The 24,653-nt window shown below is 39.9% G+C and overlaps 1 protein-coding gene and 1 long non-coding RNA gene across 3 annotated transcripts; both read left to right on the top strand.

Moving 5' to 3' along the window:
* The first annotated feature begins 996 nt into the window (after positions 1-996).
* Positions 997-5,150, top strand: LOC111264785 (kynurenine formamidase). 2 transcript variants are annotated; one of them, XM_022840935.2, is made up of 6 exons: positions 997-1,397; positions 2,357-2,450; positions 2,849-3,018; positions 3,251-3,430; positions 3,736-3,890; positions 4,367-5,150. In XM_022840935.2, exons 2-6 carry the CDS (start codon positions 2,359-2,361, stop codon positions 4,634-4,636), a joined length of 867 nt encoding a protein of 288 aa, XP_022696670.1. In that variant the 5' UTR covers positions 997-1,397; positions 2,357-2,358; the 3' UTR covers positions 4,637-5,150. The 2 variants fall into 2 exon arrangements, with proteins under 2 accessions (XP_022696670.1, XP_022696669.1); XM_022840934.2 differs by having other exon boundaries at positions 998-1,397; positions 2,347-2,450.
* Positions 5,151-14,427: 9,277 nt separating this feature from the next.
* LOC147752903 (uncharacterized) lies at positions 14,428-17,058 on the top strand. Its single transcript, XR_015312808.1, has 2 exons — positions 14,428-14,617; positions 15,503-17,058. It is a non-coding gene; the product is annotated as an uncharacterized LOC147752903 (long non-coding RNA).
* Positions 17,059-24,653: the final 7,595 nt, after the last annotated feature.

A 24,653-nucleotide genomic window follows, 5' to 3' on the forward strand; every position in this document is an offset into this window, starting at 1 on the left:
ACGACCAAACAGGAGTCCAAAGAAAATAAGTATCAGTACTACCTATAGCATGGCGCTGGTCGGCCGGCGGCAGCCTCGCCTAGGCAGCTGCGCCTGCGGGTTTGCCTTTATCTCATCCGCGCCTCTCCGCTTGTTCAAGTACGAGCCCGCTTAGAGATGTCAGCGTTAAGCCAGACGGGCTAGCGAAACTTAAATGTTCTTAGGCGAACAAGTATTCGTTTGACGCTTTTAAACATATTCTAGGACAACCTTGATTGTGTATACAAATTTTACTAGTTCTTTCGACAAACGAGTTAGTTCATTCTACTAATATACCGTTCAACCGTTCATGTAAATTGGCTGTAAAGCGATGCGGTTTACATCTTAACTGGGCCTCATTTTAAGGTTTAAGCCCATATATACGGGTCGTCTGATTCGTGAGAAATGATTTTTACATCTGATTATCAGAGTTGCTAATAAGCGAAGGATTCTGGCCCAAATAAGGTCCGCTCTGGTATTGTGTAAATCGATACGGAACAGTGGTTCCGAAGTATCACTTACATAGAAGAAAGTCCGCTCGGAAGACTCAGACGAAGATGGTGAGCATCTGCGTTAGATAGCACATCTTCACTGAACATAGCCTTACTAGTTAAACTGTAGAATCCAATTACAGCTTGTCAGGTAAAGTATCTAAAAAAATGTCCTACCAGAGATCATGAATATACGGTTCTAGACGTAAATTCTATTTGTGGCCACGTGCACGCAGCGTTTTATGTTGATCTGTAATTGATTAATAGCATAGAGTTGAGTAAATCTGAGATAATAATTCTCGTGTGTCCACTAAGGGCAGCACTGAACGCGTTTTTCGCTTAGCTAACGAGGAGTGAGAGTTAGATGAGAAGCATCTTGAATCTCGTACACAGTCTACGACAAACAAGAAAGAGTCGTCACACTTTTACTACTTAATATGAGTGGCTGACTAGATACGAATGAAAGCTTCGATACGGCCCGTACGCTCCACATTAGCGTCTGGCGTTGGTTTCTCGGTCCTCAATTAGTAGTTGCTGACTGATGGATAGATATGCTCCACGATAAGATTAGCAGACGGACTAATCAGAGAAATAGCTAGAGATATATATGCGAATCCAGCAGTGGCTGCTAACAGGATGCTTATCGGACAGTGTCGCATTAATCTGTGACGTATTGGTTTCGTTCGTCTGTGGAGTTATGTTCGTAACACTGTCCAAACAAAGTGGCAATCAACAGCGCGTATCTACAGCGGGCCCACCGCCGTCTGACGACGACCGCGATCCCTTCGAAAGACAACAGAGTGAGACACCCAACGGTGACCAGGAGCACGAGTAGATTATGCAAAGTGATGCTAATTTCCCGTTGTTGAACATCATACGGATCGAAGGGTATGTGAAATGATCAAATTCAACATTGATGAATAGACGAGTTTTGTGTTTAGCTCTATTGGCATTAGTTGGTATTATCTAGTGGTTGATACGGTTGACAAGAGCGCTCTTCAGCGTCGACGGATATTATTATATTGCTACAAATGAATATTTGTCGAACAAACGTTACTACTGAAAGTATTATGTGAAACAGACGCGAATATTTCTATGCAGGTACAGCTTTAGTGAGTTAGGAGCAACGGCATCAACCGTAGTCGGCCGGAGACGTTAAATCATCACATTCTAAATCGTGCACTGCATTCTTTCGTATTGTACAAACACTTTGTTCCAAGTATGCAACGAATGTATCGCGCATGAGGTGCGAGTATGTCATGAGGAATAATCATGGCAGTATTACGCAATCTTTGAATATAGCTCCAGTTTAACCTCGCAAGTAACGCCCTACCTTAGCGTTACCTCGTGAATTCTAAACGCTAACTCATAGAGCCTGCTTTTTATTTCATCCCATACGTAAAGCTGAGTTTATTTAGAAAAAAAAAAAAAAAATAACCCATATCAAAAAACACTCAAACAAACAAAGCCTGCGTGTATTTTTGTGGTGACTATTTGTCAATATCCAAAAGTGGGATCTTGGCTCAATAGTTTAATTCAGCATTGATCTTTCGTTCTAAATTCACTAGACATGCAGGGATTATCGCTCAATTTAATTATCATTGTTCAGTAAAAATGAGGGTGTACATCAATACAGCCGGTTTCCAGCCTAGGTCACTTCACGTATATCTGAGTATACTAGCTGTTGCCGCTACGCTATCATGGAAACGATATCAATTACCAGAACGGCAAATAGCTTACGCTTAATATATATTTGGCTAGTCACAGAGTGGAAACCCAAACACTTTTTGATCTAGTCAAACATCTAATGTTTAATTATGATTGATCTATAATATAGTTACTTTCAGAAATGGAACCAATGTCAGTCGACAAAGATGTCGACGAGATGTACAACCCCACCAAATGGTCGATGGGCCTTAGAGGCACTGCCAGACTTCTAAGGTAGACGCTTCAAACGATTTTCCATTAATACAGTATCTTTTATCCCACCCATTGAGCTATTCATCACAGCATTGTGCTCTTATTTAGGCACATTTCTCTATGTTCAAATTTGACAGGAGCTTTTAAATGTGTGGGATCTGAAAGCTCGAGCCAACACAATGTATCCATTGACTTCATACTTGATGGCATAGAGACGGAATCCTTGAAAGAAAATTAACTATTGCCACCATCCGGCTCGTGTGGTATTATACGGGAGCTATCAGTTTTTGAGTAAATTAATAGAATTCAACTTGCCGATATTGTTTCCAATGTGTATGACAATTTACTTACTGTACAAGTTTCATCAGCGTGCAGAGAAGTGTGACACTGTCTAATTTAAAATAAACTTGTCCGGGCAGGTGTTTGCAACTATACGAGATTCAAAACCAAAATATAGGCCTTACGGGGCCGATAGAGCATGTTGCGTACGGCCCAGACGAAAGGCAAGGTCTAAATGTGATGCGCTGTAGTGGGACTAGACAGAATGACACAATGCTTGTCTTCATCCATGGAGGCTACTGGATAGAAGGTAGGCACATTGTAATCTCGACTGAAGCTTCTTTGAGCATATAAGGACTGTTTCAGTCAGCGTTACTAGTCTGACGCTTAGGGATTTTGAATACTGAAACTTTCTAACGAAACAAAGCCATTATAATAGAAGTTGCCTAGTCCGTCTAACTATTTTGATTTTGTAAATTTATACATTAAATTCGGTATTGATGCTCGTGAAGATGTTATCATTATTCTATTTGCGGTGGTAGGGGATCGTCATATGCATAACTTTGTTGCACGAGGCATGCATCTTCACAACATCAGCGTGATTACCTTAGGCTATCGTCTAGCCACTAAAGGATCGGGTCTTGATAATTGTGTTGATGATGTGGTTCTGGGCATTGAGAAGATACAAGAAACGTTTCCGACAAGCAACATATTTTTGGCAGGTACGAATGCTTCGAAGTATTTCTTTCGCCTTATGAATCTTGGGGGAACATCTGCGAACAAGCTTTATCAGACAAAGTTGTCCGATTTTGGTTTCATTGAATAATATCGAACAGCAGATTTATTGCTATTATGTATATAATTTATCGCGATTCGTGCCTTGATATCACAAATTCACCGCGACTCTGTCATTCGCTGTTAAGCACAGTGTGTGCGTATATAGATGTTCTCTTTTATTCAATGACGACGGGTCGTCCTGCATTATACATAATGTAAATATTATATCGAGTCCTGCCTATCGGTGTAGGACACAGCGCTGGAGGACACCTGCTTATGGCAGCTTTGCCTCGCCTGGCAAGTCTGCAGGGCATTCGAAAAGTGTTCAGTGTTTCGGGTATATATTCGCTCTGGGAAGTCATGCATACCTCAGTTGGCGTCCAGGTCGGCTTTACAAAGGAACAGGTACGTTCGCTGTAATGTTTTACGAATATAACCTCAACTATTCTTGCCATCGACTTGCCTGCATAGAAAATAAACATAACAATCCGAACAAATGTCTACAGACAGTGTAATTTTAGTATAACTATGGCTGTATCTTTCCTATATGAAACAAAGTGTCATTAGGCTTGGTTTCTTGCATGTGCCTTAGGTCGTTCCGAGGCAGCCGGGTCGCCCTGCATACCCCTACTTCTACATATAATGGCTGACTCATATTTGAAACGAGGCGCAAGAAAATGATATTGATATCATCCTATAAATGTTTTACTTCTGACTAACGAATCTGCTTGAAATGTACTTTGCGTTCTCGAAATCCAACCCCTCAATAGCCTTATTTTAAATGCTGTTAAATCAATGTAATATATTAGAAAAAAACATGTATATAACTCTCACTGAAGGGCATATTAAATAAACTTGGGCTTTTCTTTCTTACTTGGCAGTGCGAAAAGTATTCGATTACTCCCCATCCCTGCTACGATATAATGGATCTACAGTTAGTTGTGAGTCAATATGATCCTCCAGGATTCCGTAAGCAAGCGGAGCATTTTGCAGCGTCGATGCAACGGAAACGTTTTCGTAAAAAATTCGTTCAAATTATTCCGAACGAGGACCACTTTAGCCTAGTGGAGAACCTATTCTTCGAAAAGGCTGCGCTCACACTGATCTTTGCAGGATCTTACAGTCCGAATCGAAGGCCCTCGAAGCTTTAAGGACTACCTTTGGTTCCATTAATTGTAGCGCCGTGAAATCTTCGGATGAAAAGGGCTCACTCACAAATGAAGCAGTATAGTAACAATTTGGAAATGTAACAACTCCGACCGTTTAAAAAACAATCTATATTTTTCCCTTATATTCGAGTAGTTACATTAGTAAAATATGTTTTTTTTAATTTTTTCAAAAAGTCACCATCCTCTATCCTAGGGAATCCTCGCCCTCTAAATGCCGATTATAATCTGAGTGCCATGTGCCTCAAAGAGTCTAAGATTTCAAGGTTTCGAATGTATAATATTTTTAAAATACACATTAAAATAAATGAATAATATTGTATTTTAGCTAAATGCGAATAGGTATAGGAAAAATTAATTAGGACGTAAGGTATTGTGAAGTCTCTTAAAAAAATGCTATAGATTCTCCCAGAGTCCTCTGTTTTGTTTCAATCGTAAATTAAAAAACTGCTTATAAATATAAGCGGTTAAATGAAATAAAGACTGCTTCAAAAAGACACATATTCAGTACTCCTTAGTTTACCAGATGATTGGTTAAATATGGCACCTAAGCATTGATTAGGCCCCAAAAAATAAATCGAGCTTTTATCATCGAGGTAAAAAAACTCTGTTACATAATACTGAGGTATTTAATAGGTTGACTTTAACCTCCGGCGTATATGGTCTTAATATAATAAAAGCTAGGGACTTTGTTTTTTCGCGCGGCAATAAATCTCTTAGTTAAAAATGAAATGTAGACAAATATGTGTGAGTAGGCAAAAACTGTATACTTATTCTAGCTGATTTGTATTTTGACAAGCAATGTTTTATTTATATATATATTTGTATATATAATATAGGCATTAGGACTACGTGGTGCGATTCCAGCTTCCGTTAGTTAACAGTTGACCGAAATAATTTGACCCATTCGAGTATGAACATCAACATCTTGTTGTATAAAAACGGATGTGGCCCGATTATGACAAACGTACCATTACCATGTGTTTTTTTTTTCACTGAAAAACGTTTCGCAAAATAATAACCAACAAAGTAAAATAGCAGTTTAGCCCTTAAAACTATGTTGTTTTGTAGATTTCGCTAGGCATCAGTCAATGCTTGAAAGGATTCTACGGGGATATCCACAACTCATACCCTTTGATCAATATATGGTTATCATCTAATGCCCGATTAGTCCTCCTATTTCTTTAGCTGCTATCTGATTTTTTTATCGTCTAACTATGCGGTGCGATCATTCTGTTTACTCGTGATTAAAACAGTTGACGTATATATTTCTGTACATGACTGAATTAGTTACATTGAAGAGCGTATTACCTATGCTAGAGCTAGGAGTATGGAAATTTAGACGTTCATGCGCAGAGGCTTTTTGCAGAACCTGAAGAAACGTAAAGCACGCTTTATAGTGGGCAAAATGTTGTGGGCATTGTTGCACAATCTACTAAATACTGACTAATCGTAATTAACGCTAGAAGTACAGCACAACATAGAAAGGTAATACCTTCGGCAGGATCTATTCTTTGTGAATAACTGAAATCTTGTGATGGCATGTCCGGATTACAACGACTCCTTTATTCGGTCCTTAAGATTAAAGGCCGCTGAGGCGTTCATTGCTTCGATCGTTAAACGATTTAAGAGGCTTTGCTGTGGCCTTGCTCGTTTCGGCAATATGCAGTTGTATCACTGAAGGTACGGACGGACGGACGGACTCACTGCAGAGACGTAAAGTATAATATTTAATATAAAAGTAACAGGTTTCAAAAGTTTTTATCCATCAGTAAAGATTAAACTAGAATTAGATCATTACGCCGTACCATGGAAGATGGATTTGCTCCCATAGGAACTACGTTAATAAATCATTGATGTTTCTTGTTTTGTGCTATGTGAGTTTTTTGTGCGTGAAGTGAAGTGTGTGCTCCCTGTTTCGAACCTAAATCCTAAGTGTGGTGTGCAAGCACTGCCGCCACTACTGCACTATCGCATGGAATTCATAATGACCACGTGTACGTGCCTCGACTGGCAATTCAATAGAAAAACATGCTGTTTTTCTAATCATGACACCTCGCTGTTTCTGCTATTCTCATTTCTTTCGTCGTATCGTTTGATAGTCGCGAAAAATCTGATCCTCGGCGCGGGTTTGACCTTTGAGGGTGGTAATCAACGTTGGTTTTTACCGCTTCTATGTCTGCTGATATCGTCCGACCGTTCGCTATAAGCTTTCTCGAGAGCTATTACTGCGTCACCTATTTTGATCAATTTTTACCATGGCGAGTGATCTAACACTGAACAGATCTGTTTCCTGCCGTCGAATTTGCTGTGACTCTCAACGCTCGTTAGCCAACAACGAGGGAAACAATGACCGTCTGAAGGCTTTTTTTTCAAAGACAAGTATATATCCCGATAGATCATGGAAAATGCGTGTCTTGCTGCACGAGATGTCAAATATCTGACATCAATCTGATAATACTCGTTCCGGCTATCAGTATGCCAAGCGTATAGTTATTACTACCTGTCAGCTGATTATGACAGGTCAGTAGTAGCTATGGTAGTGTTCCACAGGGAAATCACCATTATCACATTTATAGTAGACGTTTATCTATCCTCTAAAACAACATCGTCATTCTCTATTATTCTACGAATAACAGTACTACACTTAACTGTAATGAACTGAATTTATTTACGTATTTATACCTACTTTCTATCATGGGGTCCTCTACGTTCGGTATGACACGTTTGTCGTACCACAAACGTTCAATTGGTTTCAGTTCAGTCAAATCTATAATTAAAAGAAAAACAATTAGCATATTTTTACTTGTCCATGTTATTTGAATCACGGACTTTTAAGGGAGAATATAAGGTATAAACTAAAATTGTTTGCTATTAGAGTTGGAGCTCCGATACCACTGGCATCGTCAGCGATGAGCCTCATTGTGCATTCTCTAATATTGAGACATCTCGGACTATTATGATTTGGCTGTATAATATCTAAATGTCTAGAGCTTTGCCAGCTCGCTGAGTCATCCGGTCGATATCAATTCAGCCCTGTATACAGTTTCATCTAGAATCCGGCTACAGCAGGCAACCGCTATATGAAGACTGAACCTATTGTCAGATTCTGGTAACGGCTCATAACGATTACAGTTTTGAAAGTAGTTTAATATATTAGTTAGAAAATTCACCGAACGGCCTAGAATGACGTGTCCTTTAAAAGGATTGTTAGGCCCGGAACTTGAGTTCGTAGCCATTGTCTATCTATTTCTTAGTGAGCCAGTATCTATACTGGCTCACTAAGAAAGACTTTGTTTCCCCTCAAGTTGGTGTATCTAAAGGTTTATTTTACTTTTTATTAGATGTTCTCATGTTGGTTGTCGACCTTATTTGTCCTATATAGGAAGGCTGAAGAAACATCGTCGCGTTAATCGAGCTATCGAAAAAAATCTTGGTCAACTTTCATACTTACTACTCTCATGATTAAGGTTGAATACTTAAAGTTTGGCGACATAGAAATAAACCACTGGAAGAGGTTTGGCGGCTCTCATATAACCTGTACGGGCTGCTGTCAGGCTTTCCTGATGAGATCAGAGAATAGAGTTTCACGCAGGTCTATGAACAAAAACAACAGCTAACCGATAAATCGGCCTAACTTTTTGTTTCACGGACGCTATAGCTATGACCATAGGTTCTGGTTTCTCGAGTAGCTTGTTTACAAAACTTGAGCAAATATTTGGACCGATGCTGTTCAACACTTTAGAATCATTTATCATTAAAAGATCAGGTTTCGAGTTATCAGCCACTAGGAATGCCTCTCCCAATTTTAAAACAATTTGGAAAAAATTATAGATCATTTAACAACATATTATTGAGCCTGCAGGGAATCCTTACGTGATGGTTTTTCCTTAATCACATGCTTGTTGATAGGGAAGAGTTTCATTAGGAAGAGGCAAAAGAAACTAGTTTACTTCTCAGAGAGACACAGAATTTCATAAATTTGCTGGTCACGCTAGTTGATTGGCAGGGCTCGCCAATTAACAGCAGTGCTCAAAGGACATAATAACAGGCTTGTACAACTACAGCTATGGAATTCACATACATTCAAACTGAGGAACCACAAAAAGCGTTCAGTTTTAGCGTTTTCAGACTCATTGCTACGATGACTTAAACTCCAATGAACACTTGAGTTTATTTGGAAACTATCCTGGTCCTTGGCTTTCTGGTTACCATCAGCTCAATATAAACTCAACAATACGTGCACTAGTACCAAGTTTCTGTGAGTACTGGCCCATTACCTTAAACTGCGATAACTTCTGAATTGGGCGGGTGAAATCGAAAGGCCTTTAACATGATCTAACTATTCGTTATTATTTACTGATCAAAATTAGCCCTCCAGACGATTCTGTATCTGCTATAGCTGATTTCAGTATCAAGTACTTCACCCGGCAAACTGGCATTTGCTTTTTTTTTCGTCACCTTTGTCGCTTCTAACGTTAAGAAGTATAGTTAAATGAGTATGAGTCTGTAAAACACACTTGCAGTTTGTATTGTGATCCTCAATCCTGATCGTGATTATAGCCCGGAAATTCTTCATGCCCGTGAGTCGTAGGACTCGAGAAAAAAGTTCCCTCTAATATGCCCTAAATTCAATTCGACAGAAACGGACCGTGTTTTTAAACCAAATATGTCCATCAGATATCCAGAGGAAAAAAGAATATCATAAATCTTTTGTTCTGCCTTGGGGTGCCGATGTAAGATCTATACTATCAACACAAATGTATATCACCAAAACTTTAACCGAAGATTCATAATCAAATCAAAACCAAGTGTTTATACTGCTAACGAGCAAAACGTAGTTTTCCAGCGACGCATTTTTTTGAAGGTATGCCAGTTCAAAAATGCCCAGCCTCACCTCGACGTGTCTAGTATATAGACCGTAATAACATCAATAAGATTAGCCTTGATAGGAAAATGATGCATCTTCTGGGCTGGTGGAACTTTATCTTAATTTTATACACCTCGAAACAATCTACTCGGTCGATTTTCTAAAGGTACCTTTTCAAATCCTAATATGCATTAATTTAAGACACAATAAGAACGTGGGGTACATGTTTTCGTAGCGTCAAGCGGTCAGTTAATATCAACATTATTCATAATTGGAATGTTACTTGTTGCCAGTTTTTTTTTTTTTATATCTCAAGAACACATGACTGGTCTGCTTTTTGTTTTTTATTATAAATCGCCGATGTGTCTTTCACAACGTGGGCTGTCTGCTATATAAGCGGATATGGAGTTTCAACTTGCAACTCTTTCGCCAGTAATACACTGAAATCCACTTACTTTCCCCGTGTCTTTGCCAGAATAAATATGTTTCTATTAGTTATCTACATTAGCATTGCTGCAACCGGTGGGGAAAAGCACTTCAATAGAAATTGTTGACACTGAAAAAGATAGATGAAACAACTAAGGGCTTGTCTATAAGATAAACAATCAATCAGAGCTAGCCTTTTTAGTTATTATATGGACTATTTTCGTTACGATCGTTGTTTAAAGGAAATAGCAAGTGCGACCATTTTCAAACAAAAGGCCAGTGCTAGTTTCAACGCTGCTACCAAATGATTCGTAAGCGGTCTTTGTACGCGTAGATAGCCTTTCTAATAAGGATAACTAAACTATAAGGTACTGGTGAACATTCAGAGAGAGTGCGCGTACACTTATACCACTTGAAAGTTTATTTTTCTCCAAGTTCTCAAGCCTTTTTCTTCTTATGGTGCTGGTGCGTAGATGCCTTTTAAATGCAAAGCAGCTTCCCCACGAAGGTTGTATCTAATTTGCATCATGACGATAAGGCCCTAAACAAAGTAAGGCCTTACTCCATACGTAGCCGCATATTACAAAGTCAATAACGCAACGCCACATTATATATATATATATATATATATATATATATATATTTATCAATGCCAGTCTCGTTGGTTTTTTGCGGTTGCTTTCCTACAAGAAAATATTTTCCCCTAGCGTTCACGTGTAATAACGTGGCCTAGACCGAAACCAGATTGCATGCTTAACCAAGTCTGAAACTACGAAAACCTTTTTTTAGACCAATCGAACGTGGTTAGATATATTGAGTACGAAAACGATGCAGTGTGTTATGTAATGAAGCCCACCATCACTAATGCCAACACTTTATGAAGCAGCTATTGTTCTGCGTATGTATATAAAGCTTTACAATTCAAGGACTATGGATGCTTGGGGAAGAATAATTTTTTCTAACTCCTATCGTTAACCTAATTCATTTTACGTACTCGATGATGTAGTTATCTAGCTAAGAGTCGTACACAATAAATACACGCGCATTTTTTAACCCTGCTACTGTCACACTGTTGTAATGCTATCTGAGCAGCATCTGAGTTCGCAAAACTGTTTTGCCTACGAGTTTCAGAATACGTTCTCTCTCGGTAGGGTTGACAGCGGATTTTGCATGTCGTTCAAGTAAACGTTGTGGACAAGAAATTGTACTTTGGCAGGAACCTTCATCCAAACATTTAATAAGTATCTATTCTAGTAACGAGAATAGAGTAACACACACTACTGCGTTTATGTGTCCGTTCGTGTGTCAGCGTAGACAAACCGCGTGCGTATTCCACGTCCCGTAGTTGCCTTGCGAGCAATGCATTAATAGCAGATGGTTTAGCTGGTTCTTATTATAACATACAGCAGCTTACGACATCTGCCGGAGCGTGCTGGCTATAGACGAGCGAGGCCTCACACATCCAGTAAGCCAGCATGCGATAAACACAGTAATCCAACTAAGTTTATGTTCAGCAAGGACAGTGACACCACGTCAGGACAAATGTGCAACTTAAAGAGACCTTCACAAAGTGCCAGGGCACTTAAGCGAACTATAAAGCCGTCCGCCATCGCTGTGTGAAGAAATGAAGAAAAAAGCTGTCTTCTAAGTCATACCCATTGTTAGTGAAGCGCCAGGTAGAAGCAGCGGTGCTAATAGTTTTTGGCCATGGGCGGTACGCAAGCACGCAAAAGTACCTAAGGAAAATAGCTGATCATAGGTCTATTAATGTTTAGCAACCTTCATTATTCAGGCTTGTAACAGTTGCGGAAAAGTTGTTGAGTCTATAACTCTGAATTAGGAAGACACCTGAATACTAAGCTAAAATATAATTTCCCACTCTTATAATTCAGTTGCATATTATAGGTAATGACAAACTCAGCGACGACATTGAAAGTTTGGTCTGTGAGATCAGATTGACTCTACTGGGAAGAAATATGGTACAAATCCGGATAAAATAAAAGGTTTACTTTTCCCCAACTTTAGCAGATATGGGTAACGGATTTGAGTAGCAGTAGTGGGGTTTCTTGTGTGCTATATTTACACGCCGAAAGTACATTGGATTAGGAAAAGTCTTAATAGACAAACGCCAATCTACCGGAGTGGAGGAGAACAGCAATAAATAGGCAATAAATAATGGACATATATGCACTGAGGAAGATATACAGTTTGTACAGATACGATGAAAAGTCGCCGACGCACGTCAAATTAGATTCCTTGTGGATTCAGCTTAAATTATCTAAAAATACTTTACATTGTGACGCTGGTTAGCGTCTTATGCAAGCTTTTGTGCCCTTAGGTCCACCAACCGCCGTCTAACCCGCCGCAGAACGCCTAACATAACAGGTTAGTAACAACGGCTTTAAGGTAGTATAAATTCACACTGAAAAGGCAGGACAACGAAGAACTTCCTATTTAAAGCGGAGAACATCCAGCCACGGCTAACGAACGTTTATAAAAGGCTGCTTGCTACCTGTATGGAATTCCCGCTCACTATACTTGGTATAAGCAACCTAAATACCATAGGCGTCGAAATAAATCGCCATGCAGATTATACTGGTATTAGCTAAACGGTCAATGTGATAAAACGCTGTAAACGTATCAATTTATAGCACAGAAAATTTAACTGTGATCTCAGAGATGAATTATTCAAGAACAAATTCCGATAGTTAACCTCAATTCGCGCATAGAAAAACCTCTTAACAGTCTCTGTAGCGAGCAAGATATATGTGTGAATCCTAAGGTCCTTATGCGCCTGGTAATCGATAGAAACATACCTTTAAAAAAATTCTCCGACCTAAATCATTGTGCTCGACCCATTCCAGCAGTGACAAACTCAGGGAGTTGATCCGCATGCGTCTGAGCTAAATCTTACAGAAGTTAAATCCGGGCCGACGGGCGCCCGCACATTGGAACGCGAAGGGCTAATTGACTTTATATATGTATCGTGGTTACGGCAAAAGGAAGTTTCCTAAATTCAAATTCTCTAGTTTTAGTACTAGCACTAATTTTTACGGAATATTATCTGCGATCCTAGATCGTTGGGAACAGCACGTAGGATAGCGATTGCTGCTTTTATCAACATCAAATAAACTGCCATTGTGTTCAACATATTCAATTGTCGGATCGTCTGCTACAGCTTGTAGCTTTAGTAAAAATAAGACAACAACCATAATTTCAATTGCATATAACGTCCTGTCTCCTGACCAGTCCCCAGCTAGCCAAAAGTAAGAACATACTATACTACAATAATCAGTACAGGCTATTTTAAATTCTATGGAAACTATGCAAGCGAGCCAAAGCCAATAAATTCTAACTCTTCTCTTACGTTCGACCGCAATGGGTGAACGTCCTTTAGGCCTAGGCATTCACATTTTAACTTACAAATCCATTTAGCTTAGCCTTTACTGTTTAGTGAACGCCAGCATAATTTCCTATCGGAAGAATGGTGTCTTTATTAACAAGTCCTTATAGGCGAGAGTGAAATAACTAACGACAAAACTACATGTGGGGAAAATTCCCAGAAACCGAAAGAGATAAGAAATACACACAGGAATAATCCAGACTACCGCTAAGCTGCGCCCACAAGTTCACCAAAGCCACAAACTAATAGATGCATTAGAGGACGAAACAAGCATGGCCTTTCCGCTGCTGTTGTCCTTCTATTACGACAATGTGGCAGGATCACCAGTGCCAAAAAACCGGATAAATATCCCTTCTTGCCACTTCATTGCGATGCGTTTTTTCAGCCTCTACCCGTAAACAACTGAACTATTTTCTTGCATTAGCCGCTAAAGACATCACGATTGCCAGGTACTTCAAGGTTTACTATTGCAATGTCTGGCATCATTTTTTGTTTCAGTATATTTCAAGCATTTGGATGGTCGTGTACTAACACGGGCGTTGCGGATCTCCGATTGATATGCACATGTATTATGTATAAGCTCTTCCTTTCATTAGAGGCGTCGTATAGGTGTACGAGATGATATGCGCATACACGTAAAAAGATGACATACACAGTAAAACATAATCTTAAGGAATAAAGGTACTTGAATTCTGCTACTATTAAGTATAAAAAAATTAAGTGATTTTAGTAATGTTGCTTGTTACTACATTTTTTAGAGGTGGACTGATTTTTCCGATGAAAAATTACCGCGCATACAGGGGGGGGGGGGGGGCATACCTAAACCTAAACTTACAATTGAAATGGTACCTGATTAATTCAAAAAACAATCACTCTGCACGCGAAACAAATATATATATGTCTTTCATCAGTCCATCCGGAAACATTGTATAGGCTGCACTTGTTCGCTCTTTATGCAGCTGCGTCTGAGAGCAGGCCTTTTATGGATGTATTACCCTGTCTTGTCCTCTTTTTAGGAAATGTGTTTTCTTTCGCTGCTGCTGGGGTGATGTTATTTGCCCTGGCTTTGTCAAAAACTGCTGCTAGCGCTATCCATTAGTCGCCGCTTATCATTCATTCTGTATGTCATTTGTACCTTTGTTTGGCCGCGTGGGACGCTTCTGCCGTGGCAAAATTTACGTACGTACGTGCGTACGGAAAGCGCAAATGGGGGATACATATTTGACGCCGTCAGAAAAAGTGTCCGGTGCTGACATCACTTACCCAGGTAATGATAGGACCACGACACCTTCAGTAAAACCGAACCCCTTGTTCGAAACGCAAATAATAATAATCTTTGTACGTTTCTATGCACGTACGCAACTAAACAGCTGTGTTTGCGTGAGAATGATGTATTAAATGTGTTAGTTTTACTGAAACATGGTATGTGATTGGCGGTAAAAATGCGTCTTGGGCCGGATTAAGAGGTCATTTTCAAAATATTCGGCTTAAGTTTACTCTGATAAGGTGTGGTTAGCAGTGATTCGACAATAGGTTTCATGTAAGAATTGTTATTGTTAGGCACAGCACGCTAATGCAGGAGCTGAAGTAAGGTTGCTCCATTTTCTAAAGATAAGATGCTCTGGCCTTTTGGTGAGTACCATTGCTAGATACAGCGCCAAGTGACAGCTGCCCCCAAGAGGCCCTTTTGATTAAGTAAATACAATTTCGAGGCTCCTAAATATTTACGCACGATCAAAACGCGTTTGTTGCACTGTTTGTCAATCTTATAAATAAATAGTGTTCCAATACTAGCAAATTGATGGCCAGAGAATACCTGCTAAAAGTATCCTCATTTGGTATGCACGTTGAGAATACATATTGCAGTCATTTGAAGCAAAATGCGTTCCGGCCATATGACGAAAGCCCCATAGCAAGATTCTGCTTTAGGTACAGGGTGTATTTAGCCTCCTTCTTAAACGTAGCCGAAAACGCCTCAGTAGGGCATACAAGCATAATGTACGGGTATTATCAGCATAAAAGACTGAATGGAATATGTAACTAAACTGGTTTGGCGCTATGATGACCTGCTCTGTTTTAGTTAGCTGCATTTTCTCATGGCATATTTATCTCTTCCCGATGAATTATTACCAGTTTCCTGTTTTATTTTCAGGTAGATTCCTAGAAATGTAGGACATCGAGCTACTTTGACGACTAATTATACATACACGTCGACATACGTCCATGTATATAGGTATGGAAAAACATCGATAACTTAACGTTGTTATCTGGACAGGTAATTTTTGTAGTCATTTCGACTTAAAAATGCGAAGAAGTTTGTCGAAAGACGTGGAGCTGTCAGAGAAGAACCGCAAGCCTTAGAAACAGAAAGGCAACATACTTCTTCTTTGTCAACAATAGCTCCGGCCAAAAAACATATTTGATGCAAGAGAACTACTTTACTCGATTCAATTTTCACGCGGCAATTGGCGGATACCTAGCTAGGCCTATTTCGAAAGAAAAATGAAAACGTTGGCTATCAAGCACTGTTGGCATAGCATGCAATCGATGCTGTGCGCTGTCGCCGCTAGTTTTGGAAGCCTCGTAGCAGTAAGTAGATACAACAGTGTGAATTAGATACTTCTATATAGCATGGAGACAGCTCTTCCGGGCCAGAACATATTGGTTCGCCTATCTGCTATTTTAACAAGTGGATTAGATCAGATTATAATACATAATGTGATCTGACATGGCAATATATACATTCAACAACATTTTAGGAAGGTGCGTAAAAAAATGCTTGGTGTCCGCTCGTTCATCTTCTATGTCTGCATACATGGCGAAATACTGAAGCTGTAGACAATGCGTCTGTGCATTGCCTACAGCTTAAGAACTGATCGCAAAAAAATTCTGATATTAATATTTGATATGAATATATATATAGATAAATACATGGTTCGGACAAATTTTAGCGGGCTGTTTGTTGAAGCAGAGATGCGTTCGCTCGTAATTTTTGGTCCCAAAGGAAAGTTAGCTTTTTCCAAGATAAAATAGCGTACCTATTATGGCAAAAAATAGTGCGTCTTTTCGAAATTTGAGCGAACATCAGCTATTATCCAATGCGTTTACGCGGAACAAACCTCCACCGAAACCGTGAAGTTTCTTTTTTTGTCCAAAATCAACAATTTATGTTATTTCTAGTTGTCGTGCAGCTTCTGGAAGGTCCGAACAAGACCTCTGCAAACAAGGAACTGCAAAATCCTCCATAGAATCTAGATTAAAACGGCTTGAAGATGTACCAAATTCCGCATAAAAATGTATACTATATCTAAATGGAATTTAATGGTCGGGGAATATCGATTGTCGATTGGGTGGCCCAAATAGGTTCCGATGAAAAATTTTTTGGAGACCTTGTGTTTTTTGTACTTTTTATATTTATTAAACGTTTTGAATCGTTGTAGTATTAGTAGTTTTGGTACCCTAAGAGCCTAAAAATTTAATTTTGGGATTTTTTGTATATAGAATGTTTAAGTGACGCTCAGCGTGTTCACACTTACCAGTATCGCTTGACACACGGTTACTATTATAAAATTATTCATAGATTACTGCGGAAGTTGACTAACTTGAAATGCAATGACAGCAGCTTGAGCTAAGTAAGTTTAAGGGATTCTAATTGTGAAGAATTATTATTACTCAGAAAATATACTGCACGACTTTCAGGCGAATCAACGTGGTTTTTGTCCGTGTGCTTAAAACAGTGTTTCTCCGATATTTCAAAATGTTATAACCAGCTATATGATATACTGGTTTGCATTGATCTAAGTGCAGTGCAAAAATTATACGTTCAATAGGCTACTGTTTTTACTCGAACTGGATAGCATATAAACGTACAAATATGTTTGTAAAAAATAATTACAAGTTTTTTACACAACAAGCTAGAACCAAGTGCTTTTTCCCAAAAACAGGAAGAATCTTGCAAAGCTTAAATTTACAAGTGAAATTGATAATCATCGTAAAGCTAATTCTCTAAGAAAAGGTCAACTTCGTGAGCAAAAAAAGAGAAAACATAGAGGTGTTTTTGACACAATGGCCGTCTGTTTGTAATTGTAAATGTTTGAATTGTAATAATACTCCACGGTCAAATATGCACGTATTTTTCTCTAGAAACATCATGGGAAGCTATATTTATCATATTTTTAAAAGACAAGGAATTAAGAAGTTCTTTTTTTTGGTAACTGTTGGAATAGTATCTGTTTATCACCCAGTGTTTCAATATTCTTTGAAAGTATGTTACATATTTTTAGTGAATTCACATCATTAACACATTTATATCTGCTGCTAACATATTTATATCTGTTTAATATATATATATAATATAGCCAGCCCCATTACTAATATATTTGTTGTTAAACTGTTAAAGATGGAACTGGTGCATGCAGTGAATTCCTGCCATAGCAAAAAGATTTTTAAATTAAATACGTCAGTAGGTGCCTTTTCTGCGAAAAATCTCTAGTTCCATTTATTCGCCTTTGCCAGTAGCAGCATGTACCGGTCAACAACACAATATATCAATGTGAAAGTAAGCATAAAGGATCATTTAAAACACTTCGCGCCATATGGGTTATACGAGTTCACTTCATAGATTTTCCAGATGTTGTTTGAGCGGCATGATGTCTACCCGCATCTGAAGCGCCTTCGTGTACCATCAGACTTGTGCATGCCTGGCTTCCTGCAGAGCCTACGGTGGAACCTGTGTACGGCAAAACGGATAACAGCATGTTTGTTTGGCAAGTTCATCCTTTTCCACTCGTTGGTCCTTGTCGCATTCCAAGCAAACAAATCCCTATTTATCTCGGCGAATTTTCGCTTTCAGTTCTAAAGCTTTCCGTTGATGAGAGTTCGAAGCGACGACGTCGGCCTTCGAACAACAGGCTATTGTGCTAGGAGATACTCGAGGCTCCATGTACAGTTTAATGTTTCCTTGAGGAAGGAGGCTTGGACGCAATTTAATTATTAGAGGTTTTTTACTACAAGATATTTCCAGATGATGCACATCCCGTGTGCTGCTATCAGAGCTACTTTGAGGTCGGACAAGCTGAAAGCGATTACGAGGCAATTGATGAGGCGATTTCGCCCATGCGGCCAACTCTACCCTCCTGCAGGTTTCAGTATCGTACGTAGTAAAATTTCTGCTGTTCATAGAAAAGAGAAACCTGATTGAACCAGAGAACCGGAAACTGATTGAAACAAGCAAGAGAGGACCCGGCGAAATATAAGATGTCAGTGGCCGCTGCTTTGCTTCTTCTAAATCTCATCGCCATTATCTTGTTTACGGTCGGTCCCAAATCCGTGACCTCCGCGTTAGCTGGGCTATGGCCTGCTGCTTTTGTAACCTATCCGACCGTACACCACTAAATTGTCTGCATATAAAACAAATTTGACTGACTCCTTCGGTTCTAAGAGAGTCACTTCAACAAGATGGAATAGGTCTAGCTTTTCTCTCTGGGCCAGACTACTGCATGTGTAACGGGAAAGTGGGGGTTCGACCACTTTTTCGTGACGGTTATTCTGTTCTCCTGTAGAGGTGCAGTAAACAGGTCAAGTGCATTCATTGGGACCACCCACCTCAACCAGCGTAGGCATAACGTTGTTCGTGGGCACCGAGTCGAAGGCTGCCTTGAAATCAACGGACACCGCGTATAACGGATTGCGCTCACTCTGTGAAATCTTGTTGAAGGAGGGTATCACATTGTGTTAAAGTCCCGTTTCCCACGCTGTGGCGAAAAAGGGCACTGCATATGATATCGTATTTTTTGAGACAAACATCTCCGGGAAAGGGGCTATGAGGCCTGAGGGGCTAATCGATCAAGTTACCGGGCCACCGTGATGCATCAGCCACTTGTATGGTTGACGTTCTGCATCAGTAGTCAAACGAGTCTCCAGCTGTCAAGGGTATTGTTACCTTTGTGAAGCACACGTTTGTCGACAAATCGTCCTAAAAACGTAAAATAAAAGGTAGAATAAAAGGTAGAACTTAAGTTGTACTCTGATTATACGTTTGAAGGGCATCTTGGTTTCCCGGGCAAAGCTGCCAGTATAGTTGAACTACGACCTGTGCTCTGGGGAGGGGTGAAGGTGTTGTGCTATAGATGGGACAATCCTAACCAGATGCTGCGCATAAGTTTCGGTATTTACCATATCAAATACAGAGAGATATTCGTAGGTGCTTGCCTACCCCTACATAGTCGCGACAGGTTTGGTGTTTAAGAGTCCCCGCAAGTACAACCTAAACAATGAGATCTATCGCCGTCGATATGCGAGCATGAATGCTCTCTGATAGCGAACGATTCTCACCGTGGAACTTTACCTAACTCTTGGTTGCGTTCGTCACAAATGTATCGATAACTGAAGTTCCTGTATGTCCTAGGAAAGCTAGTCTCGACAGAGTATTGAGCACACAGCAACCGTAATCCGCGAGCGTGCCCTGAAAATTAGCAATGCGGCTCGAGTTTGGTGCTGGTCGAGACTGGTGTTCAGGTCACCGGCAACGACTAGAGGAGCGGCAGAACAAGTGAGCAGCGCTTCCAGTCCACTATCGAGTTTCTACGTGAGTATATACGTTGATTCTAAAGTTGCCGGTCGAATATCGATTGCTACTACACTTAATCGCTGGTCACGTAAGGTAATGACGTTATTGTCCACTAGATATGGCCTGAAATTGCCCATCTTATCATAGTAGAAACCGAAAATTATTCCGCTAAAGCGGCGTAATCTTTCGAAGCAGGGCAATGCACAGAATGGCAACGCGGTAAGTTAAAAAGCCTAGTTGTCCAAATTTCTGTTAGCTTAAGGATATCTGTACTGTCTCGGAATTCCAGGGAGAGAATCGCCAGAGTTACAGCGACCTTACAATTCCGCTGTGTAATTCTTAGTGTCTTTTCAAGGTCTGGTTTCGCTGCAAGTTTCGTAATCGTCCTCGCGAGCAGTCGTGGTGATTAACGGTTTCACGTAGTAAAGCCGGGCCCTGAGCCGGGCGTCAACTCAGTTAGAACCTGCTTCATAAGGTCTTCGACTATTGAAGCAAGAAAAACCCGCCAGCCTTAGTTTAACTGTTCGGTTTGGTGCTACCTTTCCCATCGGCGGCTCTTTAATGGTGGCTTCGCTTGGCAATGATTCATCCTTTTGAAACTGACCCTTTGAGAATCCGATTGACTTAGCTAGGTCTGCTGTTCAAACCCTTCGTGCTGTTGTCATCGGTAGGCGTGAGGTGAACGTTTTTTGTCTCCTGGCCTTTTCGGCTGCCAGAATTCCCACGCCTAAAGAAGGCTTTATCCTCCTGGCAATGTTCTAGGTAATCTTCCCGCCACCTCGCCTGTAGAGTTGTATCGTTTACACCCGACGATGTTACGTTAATATATGAAGAACGAAAGAGCCAAGAAGCTAGCACTTTTTAAACTGCTTTCTTTACAATTTGCCTCTTTGCAGCCCTGGCCGAAGGAGGGGACTGGAGAGCACATTTACTTCTGACCTGGATAACGAGCTAATTAACGTCTCCGACGAACTCTCCATTTTGATGATATATGTCCTTTTCAATATCCATGCGGTCATGATAATCAGACTGTAAACGTACGGCACTTGACCCATCGGCGTTGTACATATTCTTCCCTGCTTCGCATAGGACACTGCCGGTGCCGATTTTCGGCGCCAAACGACGTTTTCATAGGAAGAACCCCTGTAAACATAGAGCTGAGGGGTTGCACGATGCTGTACTTCACCATTGAGACTGTTTTCCGTGGCAGGGCAGAGTCAGGCCAACCGACAGTCTTTTGAAGGTATATCGTACTTTACAATTAGTTACCTTCACTGACGCTTCTGTTTTGCTTGTAAGTTTGACACTTGCTTTTTCAGCTCCATCACTCCATGAAATAGGAACATCACGAAACTTATCGATTCATTCCCCAATGTAGCCATGTGCAAACGTTTCATAAAATATTGGTTGACCAGTCTGATATTGACACTAAACACACCTTACAACGCCATTTGCCCGTTGGATTAATTGTCGGATCAAACTTATTATAAGCGGCATGTATCATTCATTTGAACAACACACATGACTATCGTTTTACGTACAAATGTCCAAGATGAGACATGAAATAGCGAACCACGTATAACTATGTTGGAATAATGATATTCAACTTATCATCGGGGATCATTATATTTATGAAGGTTGAGGCTTTCCTCCGCGTAGAAAGCTAGATTTAGAGGCAAGACAGTATACTTGTCAGAATAGCAAGACAGCGCCTTCCAATTTTCAAGGGTAACAGGTTCCTGGCAGGGCACCTTGCGCTAGCGTGGCTTTTCGAACAGACGCCTCGCACAAATAACCTGCCGTTATGCTAGATACCCCGTGTCCTTAGCAAATCGGCAATGGTCCCCGTTGAAATCCCTGTTGAGATGGACATAAATAATACTAGATTGACCCTACAGCAACTGTCTAATATACAGACTGACATGCAAGAGACGGGGCACACGATTGCTGAGCATGCGGCTGAAGCGCTAGCACCGTGGCTCACACCCGCCTATTTCTTCCACTAGATGCTAAAATTTATATCAGGAATTCTACGTGGAACTAATGCCTAAAGTAGACGAAAGAGACGGGAACGTAGAACGTTTCGGTTACAACGTCAAGGTAGTCGAACAAAATACTCCATTGTATAGGACTATGTCAATGATATATTTGATTATGACGGAATTATTCAACCAATCTATTTAAAAAAAAAAAAAAAACATGAAACCCGTAAGTTATTAGTTTGCAAACGGTCGGTAATCTGTGTCGACGGCATGCTCGTGTAATTTTAGAAAGAAATCGTAGAAGACCAAGCAGACCTTCTAGCCAGTGAAGTCGGCCAACATTCTACTAGGCGGTATGTCACAACACCCAATAGAGCCAGGGACAAGACTGTGCTAAATATTTTCAGGTTGAACAAGAATTAGATAGCGCCCACTACTGTTATGTCTAAATAAACAGTATCGAATATATAATATTATGCACCGCCATTGTATTCTCGGCATAATGAGACGTCCACATGGTATGAATGTATAATGTACCAAAGGCGATCGCAGTCTCTGTTTTAAAAGCACAATAACAACAAATCCTTACTTGCTTCTATTCTTTGAGATCTATTGTATTTATCTTCTAATATTATCTAATAATACCTAAAAAAAAGTAGACAGTAAGAACATCGTCCATGTGTTCGTACACAATGTCTTCAGAAGACACTGTAAATAGCATCAGGTTTTTTTTTTTTTATTTACTTTGTTTGCTTAATACTGTTAGAAACGTATAGAAACTGACGTGTCAATGCAATAGCCTATGCCAACTTGAAAATCGGTATTTGGTTGAAAAGTTTCTGCTCGGAATTTCACAACAGATTGACCAGCTCTCATTATCCTTATTAGAGTACGCCGATTTTTACGATTGGAACAGTATTTTCAGCTAACCCCTATTCGGTCATGAAAATTATCCGCATCTCATTCACATTTGAGGCGGTTCGAGTGTGGTCAGTAATTTCTGCCTTGCCATCCCCTCCTCGTGTAGATCCCGCATACCCTGTGTTCTCGTTTCGCTAGAGTGTGGATCACCGTTGAGCTAAAAAGGTTGCTATATTAGTTTTTACCAATGACAACATGAAAGGTTTCGATACATCAAGGGTCTTAGTCGTTACCGATGGCACCAGACGTAAATTGAAAAAAAAATACCGAGACTATTATAAGAGAAAACTTCTTTCGAGAAGGTAGGCTGAGGTAGAAGGAGATTTTCTCGGTCGTCCTCTCCAGTTGTAGATTAATTACCGCTGTAAATACTATCCTGTGTTACACGGCCAAAGTGCCCTATTAAATCTTTCAATATTAGTTTAAGTATCAGAAGTCGAATGAAGAAAAAAAAAAGCAGAAAACCAAACTACAATCAGAAATTTCTATATTTTTTTAGCAGCAGCATGGAACACGCTCCCGGATTGTTTGCGTCGTTCCGGTAATGATTATTACCTTTTCAAACGTGGTTCCTAACATAAATCCAGCATGGCTTGCGACGTTGGTTCCCCAAATCGTACGTTTGACGAATTTTATTGGGAGTAATTCACAAGCTTGAGATTATAGTTATATTCTCTTTAACAGGTCGCTCAACGGTGTCGCTAATATACTTTTAAGTGTTCTAAAACGGACATCTACTCTTTTTTAATGAAATCGTAGCCTTTTCTAAGTGAAACCGAAGTGTTTGAAGCTATTTCCAGTTAATCCCTTTTGTAGCTTGTGTATTGGACTGTATGATTTTTCACCGCGTGCCCTAATGTATCTACTTTTCCAAAATGCCTTGAACTGTTTTTCCTATTATATATTTTTTCGCATTATGAGATTCTATTTGACACATGGTTTTACAATGAAAGATCTAGCTGTGAACTGTACTCACATATAGCTGTCGAGAACCACACCAGAGTGTTTTGCTAAGGATATTAAGGTATCTCCTGCAGATAAGGTAAATATCTATAGTAACTATCTATAATAACGCTGAGACAACCTAGCGTATTTCAACAAGTAAAACCTTCATTACGATCAAGCCTCTGAACTGTTTCACTTTGAATCTCTTTCCTAAAGTTTGACGTCGATGTTAACGGCGCCGTCGGTGAAATACTTCAACAAGGGGATGCTACGTTCAATAAATGTATGTATCATCACATGAAGACATCTGTTCATCTGGCTATACCGTAGCGAAACCCCTGTGCTCCTAGTTTGAGTGATCACAATGTACTTTTGTACGTTAGGGCTTGGCAGGAAGTGAATATCTAAAAATTAACTTTGTAACTGTTGTAGAAGATAAAAATAAAAGGGTGGATTGTTTTCCCTTAATTAGATAGTAGCTCCACGCATTTTTTGGGACAAGCGAGGTCTCAAGGATTTTTCAAGGCTTACATAAACGGACAAATAGAATCAATCGAGTTATCGTGGCTGTGGCTGAAATATCATAACCGGTTTTATTTTACATACAGTGTACATAATAGACGAGTTCAATAGGCGAACCTAAACTTCACCTTTTTGGCTGTCCTATCTCCACCCATTCGACGATGACAGACAACCGACGGTTTAACAGAATACCTATTGCCAACGTTGCTTACCATAGTGTTTGTATTGTTACGTAAACGTTACACAATGAAGAACTTAAGTATCGTACATACTGATAAGATAGATATCTTATCAGTATGATCATCAGAAATGATATTTCTGGACTGGTTACATCGTAGATGTGATCGTACGCTAGGAGTCGAAAT

The sequence above is a fragment of the Varroa jacobsoni genome, unplaced genomic scaffold, assembly GCF_002532875.2.
Source record: "Varroa jacobsoni isolate VJ856 unplaced genomic scaffold, vjacob_1.0 scaffold_898, whole genome shotgun sequence".
In the NCBI taxonomy this organism is placed as follows: Eukaryota; Metazoa; Arthropoda; class Arachnida; order Mesostigmata; family Varroidae; genus Varroa; species Varroa jacobsoni.

Bases quoted from the DNA above. Each gene is read 5' to 3' on its own strand.
- LOC111264785 (XM_022840935.2), top strand. From the start codon at position 2,359: ATGGAACCAATGTCAGTCGACAAAGATGTCGACGAGATGTACAACCCC. The intron at 2,451-2,848 runs GTAGACGCTTCA...TTGTCCGGGCAG, and splicing joins GGCACTGCCAGACTTCTAAG to GTGTTTGCAACTATACGAGA. The intron at 3,019-3,250 runs GTAGGCACATTG...TTGCGGTGGTAG, and splicing joins TGGAGGCTACTGGATAGAAG to GGGATCGTCATATGCATAAC.